The sequence below is a fragment of the Nannospalax galili genome, unplaced genomic scaffold, assembly GCF_000622305.1.
Source record: "Nannospalax galili isolate Female #2095 unplaced genomic scaffold, S.galili_v1.0 scaffold507, whole genome shotgun sequence".
NCBI lineage: Eukaryota > Metazoa > Chordata > Mammalia > Rodentia > Spalacidae > Nannospalax > Nannospalax galili.
The window spans coordinates 925,522-940,763 of record NW_008356261.1 but is presented as its reverse complement, the minus strand read 5'-3'; the positions used below and the strand labels follow the sequence as shown (position 1 = coordinate 940,763).

The 15,242-nt window shown below is 54.6% G+C and overlaps 2 protein-coding genes across 8 annotated transcripts in view; one reads left to right on the top strand and one right to left on the bottom strand.

Moving 5' to 3' along the window:
• Positions 1-6,729, top strand: part of Chid1 (chitinase domain containing 1) — a 35,902-nt gene extending 29,173 nt beyond the window's left edge. For 3 of the 4 annotated variants that reach the window (XM_008854433.2, XM_029556795.1, XM_017803560.2), the window contains 3 exons: positions 4,788-4,868; positions 5,025-5,067; positions 5,257-6,729. In XM_008854433.2, the coding sequence (XP_008852655.1) occupies positions 4,788-4,868; positions 5,025-5,067; positions 5,257-5,355 (223 nt within the window). In that variant the 3' untranslated portion in view covers positions 5,356-6,729. The remainder of the gene's footprint in view (positions 1-4,787; positions 4,869-5,024; positions 5,068-5,256) is intronic. The other variant, XM_008854431.2, reaches the window with a different exon arrangement.
• Positions 6,730-8,000: 1,271 nt separating this feature from the next.
• The window catches only part of Tspan4 (tetraspanin 4), a 23,785-nt gene continuing 16,543 nt past the window's right edge, over positions 8,001-15,242 (bottom strand). For 3 of the 4 annotated variants that reach the window (XM_008854428.3, XM_029556798.1, XM_008854427.3), the window contains exons 3-8: positions 11,889-12,080; positions 10,423-10,497; positions 9,597-9,698; positions 9,359-9,490; positions 9,193-9,276; positions 8,001-8,523 (exon numbers count right to left, since the gene is read on the bottom strand). In XM_008854428.3, the coding sequence (XP_008852650.1) occupies positions 8,455-8,523; positions 9,193-9,276; positions 9,359-9,490; positions 9,597-9,698; positions 10,423-10,497; positions 11,889-12,080 (654 nt within the window). In that variant the 3' untranslated portion in view covers positions 8,001-8,454. The remainder of the gene's footprint in view (positions 8,524-9,192; positions 9,277-9,358; positions 9,491-9,596; positions 9,699-10,422; positions 10,498-11,888; positions 12,081-15,242) is intronic. The other variant, XM_029556799.1, reaches the window with a different exon arrangement.

Sequence of the window (15,242 nt, the reverse complement as noted above, 5' to 3'; positions counted from 1 at the left end):
TTTTTTTTTTTTTTTTTTTTTTTTTTTTTTATGAGGGAGCATGTGCATGCGACAACCCTCCTGTGGAGGTCAGGATAATTTGTGGGAGTTGGTTTTCTCCTATCTGGTGCATTCTAGGGATTGAACTCGGGTCATCTGGCTTGGTGGCAAGAGCTTTTTATCTGATGAGTCATCGTCAGCCCTGTTTTGTTTTCTAATTAAAAGTTGGGTTTTTGTTTTGTTTTGTTTTTTCAGTCTTTTTGTGACAGGATCTCTCTCTAGCCCCAGCTGGCCTGGAATTCACTATTTGGTTCAGGCTGACCTTGAACTCACAGAGGTCCGCCTGCCTCTGCCTCCCTAGCTGGGATTAAAGGCATTAAGCCACCCTGAGGCAAAGGTTTTCTTAAATGTGGGCAGGGTGCAGTGGCACAGGCCTTTAATCTAGCACTCAGGAGGTAGAGACAAGCAGAGCTCTGTGAGATCCAGGCCAGCTAGAGCTACAGTGAGACTCTGAAAAAAAAGCAGAACCAAGTTTCTTTAGATGTACCCACTGTATGTTTTGTAGAGCACCTCCCTCCTCTGGCCCCCGCTCTCCTTCCCCTCCCCCTCCCCCTCCGATCTTCCCAGCCCCTTCTGACCTTGGCCTTGTGTCATATCCCAATGGATTTGTCTGTTCTGGACGTTACATGAGAATGGAATTCATTAGGGCTACATGGTGAGACCCTGTCCCCAAAACAAAAACCAGAAAGCTGGGCATGGTGGGACATGTCTTTAATCTCAGTATTTGGGAGGCAGAGGCAGAGGCAGGCAGATCTCTATGAGATAGAGTCCAGCCCTATCTACATAGAGTTCCAGGCCAGCCAGGACTATATAGCATGACCCTATCTCAAAAAAAAAGCGGGGCGAGGGGGGGGTGGAATGAGGGAGGGACAGGGGCAGGGCAGGAGTGGAGGTCCACTCCAGAGGCAGAGTCACTTGGATCTTTGTGAGATTGAGGCCAGCCTGGTCTACATAGTTCCAGGACAGCTGGGACTACAGGAGACCCTTGTCTCAAGAAAGACCTTCTTCCCCAAAAAGGAATTTATTCAATATGTCTTTTCAGCTTTGGGAAATACCCAGTCCTTATTTCTTTGAGCGGGATCTTGCTGTTTCTTAGCAAGTCTTTACTGACCCTTCTTGTAGACTTGCGGTGATGCCCAGAACCAGCTCTCCATTCCATCCTCTGGGTTTCTTTCCTCTACCTTCTGTGTACCCCTTCCCTCCACTCAGGCCCTTGTCTGTTCTGGACGTTACATGAGAATGGAATTCATTAGGGCTACATGGTGAGACCCTGTCCCCAAAACAAAAACCAGAAAGCTGGGCATGGTGGGACATGTCTTTAATCTCAGTATTTGGGAGGCAGAGGCAGAGGCAGGCAGATCTCTATGAGATAGAGTCCAGCCCTATCTACATAGAGTTCCAGGCCAGCCAGGACTATATAGCATGACCCTATCTCAAAAAAAAAGCGGGGCGAGGGGGGGGTGGAATGAGGGAGGGACAGGGGCAGGGCAGGAGTGGAGGTCCACTCCAGAGGCAGAGTCACTTGGATCTTTGTGAGATTGAGGCCAGCCTGGTCTACATAGTTCCAGGACAGCTGGGACTACAGGAGACCCTTGTCTCAAGAAAGACCTTCTTCCCCAAAAAGGAATTTATTCAATATGTCTTTTCAGCTTTGGGAAATACCCAGTCCTTATTTCTTTGAGCGGGATCTTGCTGTTTCTTAGCAAGTCTTTACTGACCCTTCTTGTAGACTTGCGGTGATGCCCAGAACCAGCTCTCCATTCCATCCTCTGGGTTTCTTTCCTCTACCTTCTGTGTACCCCTTCCCTCCACTCAAGCCCCTGATCACCCCTTCCCTCCACTCAGGCCCCTCATCACCCCTTCCCTCCACTCAGGCCCCTGATCACCCCTTCCCTCCACACAGGCCCCACCTCAGTGCACATTTTCTGCCATCCTGCTGGCTGTTGCTCATACCTGCTCCCAGAAGAGTATGTGTGACCCCTGCCCACAGGTGGAGCTTGTCTTTCACACAATGTCCTTGGGAGCACTAGAGGAGGGTTCCAAGCCCAGGTCTTGATGCCTGCTGTGCTTGGGAATAGGGGTATAAGTCTGAGGGACTGTCCTGCAGCCCCCTACCCCAGCCATCTGTACCTAACCTGCAGACATCTGCAGGCTGACCTCTCCCTACCAAGGTTGTCAAGGTTGGGCCTAGGAAGGAGTAGCACAAGTGGCCCTTGGCGATAGTTCCCATCCGTGCTGAGTGGTGGCTGCACCTGGCTGTCCAGGGCAGTCACATTTGGTGCCTCCTTACACCTTCACCTGGTTTGCTCCTCTGCACTAAGCATTTGGCTCTTAATTATCTTGTTCCCACCCAGGCCTGTTTAGAGAACAGTTCCTGAGGTCTCCACTGAGGGGAAGCATGGGGTCCTGGTCTTGTCCTGGTCATGTCTGCTCCCATAGGGTAGTTTGCACACATACATATACATACGCATACCCCAGCTGAGATCGAGGGACCTATTGCTCTCAGGTGCCCTGGCTGAGACTCCTCTAGGAAACTGCAGGTCTTGAGGGGGTGTCCATCGAGGCCCCCATAAGGAGCCTCCCAGAGACCTGAGGGTCTTCAGCCCTATGGCCTTTACCCCATGCCCTATACATCCCAGGTTCCTCCAGAGTTGCTCAGCTGACATTTGGTGGAAAGCCACAGACTGTTAGCACCTTGAGGGGCATTTAAGTCAGATGGTCCAGTAGTGTTTGGTGAGCCTCTTCAGGGAGCTGATCCCCACAAATCCCTTGACATTTTCTGGGTGCTATCCCTTCTGAACAGTCAACTAGGCATTGGCAGGCCCTGGCTTGGATGGGTCTCCAAAAGGAACCAGTGAGGACCAGAAAGGCCTGGTGCTATGCACAGAGGACAAGCTGAGCAAAATGTATGCAGAGCCAGGCATGGTGACAAGGCCTGTGATCCCTGCACTCAGAAGGTGGAGGTAGAATTGTGAGCTTGAGGCCTGCCTGGGTTACATAGTAAGACTGTCTCTAAAAGTAAGTGCCACATGGGCTGGAGAGATGGCTCAGCGGTTAACTGGTTGTTCTTGCAGAAGACCCGGGTTTGAATCCCAGCACCCACATGGCAGCTAACTACTGTCTGTGTAACTCCAGCCCCAGGGGATCTGACAGCCTGTTCTGACTTCCGTGGGCATTGCATGACACGGGTGCACTTACCTACATGCAGGCAATACACACATACACATAAAAATAAATATTTTTTAAAAAGTGCCACAGAGCCACAGTATTGGGTGACTCTTGCCACACTGGCAGGGATGACTACAGCCACTTTGGTTACTGCCATGGGCATGAAGATGGAACCTCGATGCCCTACATCAGCTCCCTGAGGGCTGGGTGCCTCTGTCACCTGGTGCCACCCCTGCCCACAGTGGCTGGGGTGTGCATGTAGGCACCGAGGGACCAGCTTGGAGTGGGGGGTGGCATCTGGGGAAGAGGGGCAGTAGTGCTTTCCCAAGCCTGGGGAGGTGAGACAGTGACCAGACGCTCCCAGAGCAAGTCCAGCTTGCGCCAGAGGGCAGCTCCACACCAGGCTGTCTAGTTAGGGCTGTTTGTCCCCCCATCCTTCCTGCTATGTTCCCTGCATCTTATCTGGGGTCTAGGAGGCCCTAATGCATGTACACTAGCTCCTGTTCCATGCCCCACAAGGCCAGGGTGGTCTCCCAGGGCCTGATGTCCTCTGGAGCACTGCAAGACAAGACGACAGCTGCTCTGGCCTGGAAGACATGCTGGGGGCTCCTGGGCCTCTGCCCTGCACCACGCAGTAGCCACTTCCTGGCAGGAGCCTAAGACTCAGGGTTAGAAGGCAGCTCCTCAGCTACTCCATCCCCCACATGCTATAGACACCCACACCACACAATTCAGGGTGCTGATGACTCTACTGCCTTCTGTGCCTATCTTCAGCCCAGGCTGCAGGTCCTGGGCCCCTCCTACCTCTGGCTACAGCTGTGTGTATGCAGCGTGACTCTTTCCCCAGCAGGTCTTGATCCCACCACCCAGGTGAGGGAGGAGCCTTCCACCGGCAGACTCCTAGCTGCAGATGCATGAGAAGCCCCCAGGCCCCAGGCCATCTCTTAACATGCTGTGGTGGCCTGTAGCTGGTGGGGCCACCTCTTCTGGTCTTAAATGTAAAGCATGGGTGCGCTGTGTGCTCTAGTCCTCCCGGGGCTTTGGAAACTCCAATCCTGGCTCCAGCAGTTGAGAACAAGCATTTCCTCAGGAAGGGCAGAGTTACCCACTTGGGGGAAGGAAGACCCCTGGAGACTAAACCTCTAGAAATTAGTTTCCACCTAGAAAGCTAGAGGGAAGCCATGTCCCACAATCCTGGACCCACAGCTTGGCAGTTGAGGCCTGCTGATCAGCCTATTACCTGGGCTCTGGGCAGAGCAAGGAGTCCGGGTCTGTGTGTGGTTCAGCAGAGGGAGCATCAGGAGGTCTGAGTGGTGACTTCTCTGAGAAGGCTCACAGAGTGGTATTCCCACTTGGGTGCAGTGGGTCCTTGGAATTTGACCACCCTAGCCCTCCGGCTAAGCACAGATCACTGAACACTACTGGCTCTACATAGACCTTTGGGGACAATGTATCCCTCACCCCTTCTGTGAGCCTGGGGGGTCCCTTCTGTGAGCCTGGGGGGTCCCTTCTGTGAGCCTGGAGATAAGGGCAGGCTGAGTGTATCCCTAGCTCCCATAACTATACCCTGATCTCTCCAGGTACATCCAGACGCTGAAGGACCACAGGCCCCGCTTGATGTGGGACAGCCAGACTGCAGAGCACGTCTTTGAATATAAGAAGTGAGTGATATGTAGACTACCTGGTTGTGGGCAGGAAGCCTTGCAGGGAGGACACTGGAGAGGGAGCAGCAGGGAGCTAGTGGCCCCTAACCCTAGGCAGAGGAGAGCCCCTGGGCCTGACCAGAAGGCAGCTACACAGTCCCGTTTGTCCTGCAGGAGCCGTGGAGGAAGGCACATCGTCTTCTACCCAACCCTGAAGGTATGTGTCATATGTTTGGCTGCCAACCATGGTGCTGTGGTGGAGGTGGCAGTTTTGGTCAGATGACAACAGGTATCATGCCCTCTTCAGTGAGGGGTCTGACCTGCTGTCTTGATTCCAGGCTGCACATGGCCTTAGGATAGTTCTGAATGTATTGCAGGGGGCCCACACCTCTGTTTGTGCTTAAAGTCCCTGCAGGTCCGGCTGGAGCTGGCCAAGGAGCTGGGCGTCGGGGTCTCCATCTGGGAGCTGGGCCAGGGCCTGGACTACTTCTACGACCTGCTCTAGGCTGGGCAGTAGCCCTCAAGTGGACATGAACTTTTCTGAGCCATGGAGTAATTGACTGGTGAAATATAGATCTCTGTTCTGTTTACCATGACACATCTGCTGTGGTCCTCAGCAGGGCCCATACACATGAGAGCTCCCTGGCATGGTATAAGAATTGGAACCCCTCCCACTTGCCACTCACTGCTGCATGCTGTGAACTGGATTAAGACAGGACTAGTGGCTCCCACCCTCTTGGGCAACCTGGCCCAGGCATCTTGAGTGCTCTGCATGGTCTGTGTGGGGTGTGGGTTTGAAAGACGTGAACAATCATAGTCCTGGCAGGGACAGCTCCTCCAGCATCACCAGAACCCTAACAAGGGCAGCACTGGTGGTCCTGCCCTCATACCACCATCATCGACCTGCTGCAGGCCCAGGTGTGTGCAGGTTCCTAACACTTGCAGCAGGTTCCGCACCTGTTCCCACTGAGTGTGTTGGAATTGAGTTTTAGGAATTGGTTCAGGCAGGCTGGTCCCAATTCTGTGAAACTACCTGAACCACAGCTTAGCCTCAGTGTCTACTGGTGAAAAACAGGGCCTGCTGGCTGGGAAGTGGTGGTGTGGGTGTCATGAGGCCAGAGGGTCCATCTGCCCTAGTGAATGGCAACAGGCCGAGCCAATGCTGGGAAAATGTCCAGAATTCTGAGGCACCAGCAGGTAAGGGGTGGCCAACCTTCGTTACTTCATCGCTTTAGTCCCCTCTCCCTGTTCGTCTATCACTTGTCCCTGGGCTCCTGCCCCTCCTTGTCCCATGCTGGACAGCCAACCTCGGGGTAGCATCCCTTGTTCCTGAAGGCCCTAAGGAGGTAGATCCTTCTAATACACTGGCCAAGGCCCATCAGCTAGCCCTTAGCCATGTAGGATGATATCCCTAACCAGGGTACTAGGGGAATGTCTGTCCCCTCATGCTGAAATCTGCAGCTCAAAGTCCTGGGAGTGGGTGTTGCATTCCACCACCCTGGAGGTAGGAATGGGGAGGGTGCTAAGGTGGCAGGACCTGACCCAACTCACTAAAGGCCTGACTAGGCCCCTCCCTCTTGGAACTGCTTTGGGATGGGTAGAATGCCCCACCTAGGCATCTGTTGGGCCACCTTACTGACTTTATCTTGCCTGACTAGAGGTAGCTCCTGGCCACCCACTCTTAGAACTCAGGATGCTGGGTCAGAAGAGCTGTGGGACAGACTACCAACTACCTAACACTTGCAAAGGCCTTAGGACTGTCCTGACCCTGCTGGCTCTAAGAGAGGGACACAGCCCTATAGATCCCAGGTAAGGGGTGGAACTGGGCCAGGACAAGAGGGTCAGTGTTGGAGAACAGTAAAGGTATTTTGGCTTCCCATGCTACAAGTAGTAGTGTGCTCAGGTGCTGAGTGTGCTTGGTGGGGAAAGGGGTAGAGGCTGGGATGCTGGCTGGCGCTGTAGAGCCATGGAAGAGCCTTATCCCACTCTTGACTGGCTGGTGACTAAGCCTGAGTCCCTTCAGCTCTCACCCTGAGGGTTTGGTGGGATCGGAACACTTCTTTGAGTAAAAGAAGTGACATGTGGCCTACTTGGTTGTGGGCAGGAGGCTGTGTAGGGAAGCGTCCTGGAGAGTGGCGGGGAGTCTGTGAGCAGCCTGCTGTGAGTTCATTGGGTGAGCAAGGCAGTATGGAATAGGGCAGTATGGGACAGGTGCCTCAGGCAGGGTCCTGGAATGGAGTGGCAGTAGATGGGGACTTGAGTGGGTTCCCTGGGGCCACTAAGAAGGGGCAGGATAAGGGTAGTCAGTTCACACCTGAGTCATTTTCTAGTGCTAGAGGTTGACCCCAGAGCCATGCAAGGCTCTCCCACTATGCCATACCTTCAGGTTCTGGTTTGGGTCAGTAGAGTTGAGGTGTACAGAAGTCCTGTCCAAGGGCTGACAGGTATTATGGTATAGTGACCATGTACATGCATAGGAGCTACTCGGCTTGGGGCTGAGAACAGGGGAACCTGACAAGCTCAGAAGGGCCGTGGGCAGAGGGAGAGTCAGCACCCTGCTATACTCGGAATGCTCCCCCACTCCATTTTGCCATCTACACAACTTGGAAGCTTGTCCACATCAGTTCTGAGATTCTCCAGGGTCCTGTGCCTTCCACCAGAGAGGACAGTGGGACACAAGGACTCAACCCAGAGCCAGAGAACAGGAGGGGCGGCAGCCCTGCTGGCAATGATGGGTTCTCTCTAGTGTATGGCACACAGGTGTGAGTATCCACACAGAATGACGCCTGATGAGGTCTATGTCCCAGGGTGACAGATGGTGGGGCCCCTAGGCAGCAGGATGGAGGGACTTGGGAGTCAGATACCATGACAGGTGCTAGGTGCTCACACCCAGTCATGAGAAGAGTGCCTTTGAAGAGGATTGATGCCTTTTATCCCTGATCTGTGGCAAGGGCTCTGCTCCTTGCACTGCAGTTTGCAGTCTGTTCAGACTAATGCAGGGGAAAGTGTGTGGCCTCAGGAAGGTGCCCCAGAGAAACAGGAGTGGACCGAGGCCAATCTCCCTGGGCCCCTGACCAGTCAGCAATGCTCCCCTAGCCTCCACAGAGTCGTGACTAAGGAACTTCCTCAGTCAAAGACTGCCGCTGTATAGCCTGTGTGTGCCCAGCGAGACACGAGGGCTGCTCATGTATTTTATTAAGATGCACCTGGAGCTGTGGCAGTGCCGTGGAATGTGGATGATGGGGCCTGGCCCTGCCTGGAGCACCAGGACCAGTCAGGGCCTTGAGCAGGCTGAGCTTGCCTACTACCCTGCATCCCTGCGAGGCTAGGGACCCCACGCTGTGTGAAGACTGGAGAATACATAAAGAGCATCAAGAGTTCCCCCTGCCTGTAGCCCCAATTGCTGTGCTCAGTACCAACCCCACAGTCTGGAGACTCTGTAGCCACCCAAACTGAGACTCCTCGGGGCAGGGATGGGTCCTGGGTGCTCTTGACACCAGCTCCTCCCCTGAGTCCAGCAGAGCACCAAGTCCTACAGAGGAGGTGGTCTTGGACATCTCCCTGTGGGCGGGGTCCTTTGGCAGAGAAGCAGAGGCTGTGAGACCTATGCACAGTAGGTGTCCGCTTTTACCACCTGGCAGTACATGGTCATGGCGAAGGTGAGGCCCAGAATCTGTGGAGACAGGGGACCACAGGTAGGCCCATATGCTCAGCCCAGGCTGAGGGGCCCCCTAGCCTTCAGCAGTGCACTGACTCCCCAGGCCAGGCTTCTTGGGGTGGCCTGGTATTACCCCACCCCCTGAGTCTTATCCCCAAGGTAAGCTGAGTTTTATACAGTGGGTCACACCCCCTCCACACCTGGTCTACATCCTGCTGCCTGCCCTGTTGTACCCACTTGTTCAGATGCAGCCACCTGAGTGCTTGCACCCGAAATGAGGTGGGGCTACCCTGTGGGTCTGTCCTACTTGGCTTGGAGCTTCAGAGCACTGCTATGAGGGAACTATGAACCTGGATGGGGACAGCAGGGCCTGGGGTGCCACCCTTCTTGACATGACAAAGGTCACTTCTCTTAGTGAACTTGCCTCAGTTCACTGACCTTTTTTTTTGGTCTTTTTAGGACAGGGTCTCCCTGTAGCCCCAGCTGACCCAGAACTCAGAGATCCCTCTGCCTCTGCTTCCCAAGCACTCCAAGTGCTGGGATTAAAGGCGTGCACACCATGCCCCACTGACACTGAGTTCTTACAATTTGCATCACTACCAGCCCACCAAACCATAGGGTGCTGAAGGCAAGGCCTCTGCCACTGTGCTACCTGTCAGGAGCCCCAGGCCCTGCCCTGCTCACCTGTACCAGCGCAGTGCACAGTCCAAAGATGCCCACAGCCAGAAGGTTCTCCTGGAGCCAGGCCTTCACTGTCTCATAACAGGGCTGCAAAAGAGCCAGAGTTAGCTGGGGCCTCCCCACTGGGCCCCATCCCGCAACTCCCCCAATGTGAGGGGACAATGCTTACTGCTTTCCACCAGGTACCTGGGGCATGCAACCCACAGCTATCGCTAAACTCGAGACAGCAGGAGTCGGGCACGCGAGTGGCGTTATACACTTCAAACCAGTCGGTATAGTTGGAGACTCCGCAGCAACGGAACTAGAGGGGAAGGCAAAAGGCTGAGTGGAGAGGCAACCACAAGACCACACCCACCAGCCTGCCTGCCTGCCTGCCTGCCCTGCCAAGCAGACCACCCAGTTCTCACATCAGTCTGGATGATGCTCCAGGCGTTGGTGAGGCCCACGTTGCCCTGCGTGCCATATAGGTGGAGGCCCTTCTTCAGGTCTTGTTGAGCGTATCTGTCAATCTGGGGATGCAGAGGACTCAACACCGTCCAGCCCAAGACCAGATTCCGTCTTCCTCATCCAGATCCCACACCCACTCCCATCTGAGCCTCCCTCCTGTTTTCTAGGGTTATTAATGCTCCGCCCTTCCACCACATCACACTCAGAACAAGCCCAGGCTCATGTCCTCCCAGAAGCTCCAAAGACCGTGGTGCACACTGCTGCCCCGTTGGCTGGAGAGGACTGCAGTGTACTTGCTAGTACAAGCAGGCATGTCATGGTGCCAGCTGAGAGGCTGGGCACCACTCCCAGATCTCCATCTCTAAGACTGTCCTCCAGAAAAGGAGGGCCTTCAGGAAGGTGACTCGAGGGCTGTGCAAGGAGCATCCTGTAATCAGGCCAGAGAGGAGGTGCCCCACAGGCAGTAGGCAAAGTCAGGGACACAGGAGCTAGGAACAGCACTGGTTACAACCCAAGGTCTCATTTTGCTATGTCACCAGACAGACGGGGGCAGGGTGGACGGACAACTCAGAGCACACAGTGAGGAGCACTGTGGGCCAGGGTGCCTGGGACAGTGCACACTTCACAACCTGCACTCACCAGATGGCCGTGGGCAGGCTGATCAACCACCCCTGGGAGTTAGTCCTGTCGTGCCACCCATACAACCAGAGCCACAACACAGATCCTCTAGGTCTCTGGTAGCAGTGTATAAACCCAACATCCTGTGTGCCACGTGCAGCAGCATACCTTGTCACTGTAGGCAAAGAAGAGCACGGCAATGGCAGCCTCCAGCAGGAACACCAGCAGCAGCAGCACGAAGAACTGCGGGGAGCATGTGTCTTAACTGGAGCCCCAGAGATTCCTCACCATGAGCCCAGGGCCAGGTGAGGCCAGACCAGCTGCTGAACCTAAATGTGGGCCCCACTGGCCTGGGGTATCCTCGGACCCCCACGCTGATCCACACACACCCATGTGGGTTTATAGTCCCCAGGTTCCTGGCCTGCCATCTCCATTGGGACTTTTCAATACTGGGGATTGAACCCAGGGCCTTGCACCTGCTTGGCAAGTACTCTGCCACCGAGTTCCATTCCTAGCTCCCATTTGGGACATTTGAAATGGATCCCAAGCAGGGCTAGAGAGATGGCTCAGCCGTTAAGAGCATTGACTGCTCTTGCAGAGGACCTGGGTTCAATTCCCAGCACCCACATGGTGGCTACAAACCATCCTTAACTCCAGTTCCAGGGGAATCCGAAGTCCTCTTCTGACCTCCATGGGCATTGCATGACACGGGTGCACACACATACATGCAGGCAATACACTCATATGCATAAAAATAATAAAATATATAAAGATAGCAATAGAGAACATGAAGTTGTGCTAGGGACAGTAAGGTAGGGGGTAGAAATGGGAGAGGCGGTCTGAATATGATCAAAATACATTGTATGAAATCCTCAAGGAATCAAAATATATTTAAAAGGGTGGGTGGGTGGGTGGAGCAGTTTGGCTCTACAAGAGACTGAGGCCCTGGGTAAAACTCCATCCCAGGTAGGGAAAGGAACCATTCAAAGCCTACTGACTCGGGGCTTCAGTCCACCTGCTGTCTGCCTGAAGCCTCTGCCAGGCACATTAATTTGTAATGAGCCTCCAGAAATCCTTTCCCTTCCTAATTACCTGTGATTAACTTTACAAACTGCAGAGGTGGAAATACTTCCTCCCATAAATACATTCCCAAAGTCACATGGTGCTATGAAACTTCTACAGAGGGTGAAGGCTGGGGCAGGGGCGGGTCCAGGACAAGAAGTTGGGCAGAAGCCATTGTACAGATGAGTCCCAAGACAGCCCAGCTGAGGCTGCGTGTGTACATGGGAGTGTGCTCACAGGTCTGCATCCTGTCAAGAGACCCCCACTTCCAAACCCTATGTTTGTCTATGTGCGTGTGTGTGCATGTGTGTTTTGCTAGGAATCAGAGCTTCATGCATATCATGCAAGCATTCGTTTCTGCTCAAACTTTGATCTTACTCTATAGCCCAGGCTAGTCTGGAACTCACGATCCTCCTGCCTTGGCCACCAGGCCCAGCTCTAAACGTGTTTTCTGGAGCAATCCGTCCAGCCCTGCCTGGTGTGGAAGACCCCACCAAGCTGTGGTGCCACACAGACCCCAGAAGTGGAGCTGGTGGCATGGAGAACCAGAGGGCAGGGCCCAGGACACTCACAGCAAGCAGCAGGCACCTGTTCTCCTTGAGGGCCCCGATGCAGCCCACGAAACCGATGGCCATGACAAAGCTTCCGGTGACGATGAGAAGATTGGCAGCCGACAAGGACGGGAACGAGGATGACAGAGTAGCGAAGTTCCCCTGTGTGGCGGCCAACCAGATGCCAACGCCCAGGACGCCACAGCCACCCAGCTGGGACCACAGCAACAGTAAGAAGACAGGGTGAGGCCCAGCAGGGCACATCCTCTCACACACCCCCCCCCGCCAGTGACAGTGACCTGCGTGGGGCACCCCCTTTCCCTCCCCCATCCACACACTCCTGTGCCTGGTCAGAAGGGACTGAATCTCCTCTGGCTTCCAATTCTGCACCTTGCCCCACTACCCTCAGGGTCAGCCCATACTGGAGCCCAGGCCCTATGGAGGCCATGGCAGTTGAGTTAGTCCCTCCAGACCTGCTCAGCCTGCCTCAGAGACACCTAGTGCTCTAGGTCTTCTTGGTGGCAGGTCCCAGGATTCTAGACCCAGCCCTGGGGCCACCTTGTCCTGGGTTTCTGGTGTTCTGGACTTCCCGTCAGCCTGAGCAGAGGAAGCTTCAACTCCTCACACCTCCACTCATAATCAAGTTAGGATGTGGCGCAGTTTTGTAGGCCAGCAGGAAGGTCTCACCAGAACACCTGCTATCACCCAGCCACTGCCTCCCCTGGGCCTCCTTCAGTTTCATTGTTCATTTTTATAAAATCAAAATAAGAGGAAGCAGAGGAGGAAGGCATGTGGTGATAAGACTCCAGAGAAGGTGGGACATGGCATAGTGGCAGGGACATCCAGTCTGTCTTGGGGTACAGGGCTGCTGATGGGGGCGGGATTCCACCCTCACCTGAAGTCTTGGGCTCTGGGTCACTGGGGGAGGAAAAGGGGGAGACATCCCAGGGCCACGAGGAGGGTAGGGAAGAACCAATGGCTAATGGGCTCTGGGGAAAAGGCCTGGCAGGACAAGACAGGATACAGCACTGGGGCATATACATTCCCCAGGGCAGGTTCTGACTCCAGATCCTAGGAGGCTTGCAGTAGGCTCCAAGGAGACTCGGCATCCGCTTGAGGCCACTGTCACCCTCTCCCTAAACAGTCTCCTGGGCTCCAGTGGCCAAAGAAACTGGGGTGGGAAGGAGGCCAAGCATATGCCAAGCCTAGGAAGCCACAGCTGGAACCAGAAAGGGAGGCGGACAGGGTAAGGTGAACAGAGGCTCCTGCCACCCCCACATCTCCCACCTTTAGACCAGGACTGGAAGCTGAAGGAACCCAAGACTCACTCAGTCCCAGTGGGCCCAAGACTCCTGCCCCAGGAGGCCTGTAGGAAGGCACTACTGTCCTCACTGCAGGCTGACTCTTCCCCTGGCCTACACATCAGCCTAGGTGACTGGGTGGAGGCAAGGGATGGTGACCAGTTCATTCCTGTGGGTACTAGGGAGTACACACCTCAGAGACTTAGGAGGTGAAAACTCAAACCCCAGGGGCTAGAGAGATGGCCCAGCGGTTAAGAGCACAGGCTGCTCTTGCAGAGGAGCAGGGTGTGGTTCCCAGCACCCACATGGCGGTTAAGAGCACTGGCTGCTCTTGCAGAGGAGCAGGGTGTGGTTCCCAGCACCCACATGGCGGTTAAGAGCACTGGCTGCTCTTGCAGAGGAGCAGGGTGTGGTTCCCAGCACCCACATGGCGGTTAAGAGCCTTAACTCCAGTTCCAGAGGATTTGTTGCCTTCTGGTCTCCACAGGCATTGCGCACATGTGGTACACTTCCATACATGCAGACAAAACATTCATATACATAAAAATAAATGGGCTGGGTGTGGTGGCATACTGCTTTAATCTCAGCACTTGGGAGGCAGAAGCAGGCAGATCTCTATGAGTTCAAGGCCAGCCTGGTCTACATAGTGAGTTCCAGGCCAGGTGGGGCTACAGAGAGACCCCATCTCAAAAAAAGTTGAAAAATAGAAAAAAGTTTAAAAAAGAAACAATGTTACTATATAGAACAAGGAGAACTCCCAGCCCAGGGCAGGGTTAGCCATCAGCTCCCAGGGGTGCACTCAGGCCCCTCACTGCTAGCTCCAGTCCCTCAAGGCTAAGCTCCAAGGGACAGGAAAACCTCACCTACCTCTGCTGAGCACCCACGGCCTACACCCATCTAGCCCATCCAGGTGGTTTTATCTACCTTGTGCTCCCTACTAAAAGCCAAGACCTCTGTCTGACATCAGGAACAAATGCTTTATGGATGCTGGGGGCTCAGGCCAGCCTTGAGATGCCCCCTTACCTGATAGGCCTCTCCCCAGGGCAGAGTGGGAACTGCAACTCCATGCCAGACACTGGGAGGGACGGGACCAGAGGAACTATGCAGAAAAGACATTGATCCTTGTGATCTGAGCACCAGGTTGGAGGTCCCTGACAATGGGGTGACCTGCCCCAGTTTGACCCCAGGTCCTGGGTTCCAGATGACTCCTGGAGAGGTTATGTGGAGCTGACAAGAAACAATGGGCTAGGGAAGGGTGTCCACAGTGGGAGGCCCTGGATCCTATAGAAGCTTCAGGAACCTGCCTGAGAGAGGTGTGCATGTGGCCAGGGTAGCACCAATATGGGTGGGTCAAGGGTGAGCTACTCTACAGAGATGCCTCCCTTATGGTGGGAAGAAGTCCTGTTGGGCAGTGATTGAGAGGCAGTGCTGTCCATGGTGTTGACCAGGTGAGGAGGGGGTAGGGGGACTGCTGGCACAAACAGCAATTTGTGGGGAGGACTCCATGTACCAGAGCACAGAAGTGAACTGGCCAAGTCACGCTCACTGAATGACCCAACAGGGTACAGCATCACTCTATAAACACTCAAGGCTACTGGAGCTGGGAGGCTTCTCCAGGGTCGTGGCAGACAGGGCCCCACTTGTCTCCATGGGTTACCCACAGCCTCTAGCAGTTCCCAGGCACCCAGAACTCACTGGGGTGATGGAGTATGGAAGGGTACCCATACTGCATTGCAGAAGTGATACCCTAACTGCTACCTTGGACTGGGTCAGAAGTACCAGGACCTCAGAGTGAGGAGAGCAAGCCCCCCTTCTCCACTGTGCCTGCTCTGGAAGAGGCTGGGAGGGTAGCGAGAGGCCTCAGAACACATCAAGCTACAGGGCTGACTCCAGACCTCACACTGCCCCAGAGCATCCATGACACCAAGTGAGTCACATATGGGAGGGTCTTGCCTATGATGGCAGGTCCTTAGGCAGGGAAAGGGCTGGTGCTGGTACATGGAAAATGTCACTTAAGATCCAAGCTGCCTGCTCCATCTGCCTCTGCCTTCCAAGGACAGCAGACGGCTCATAT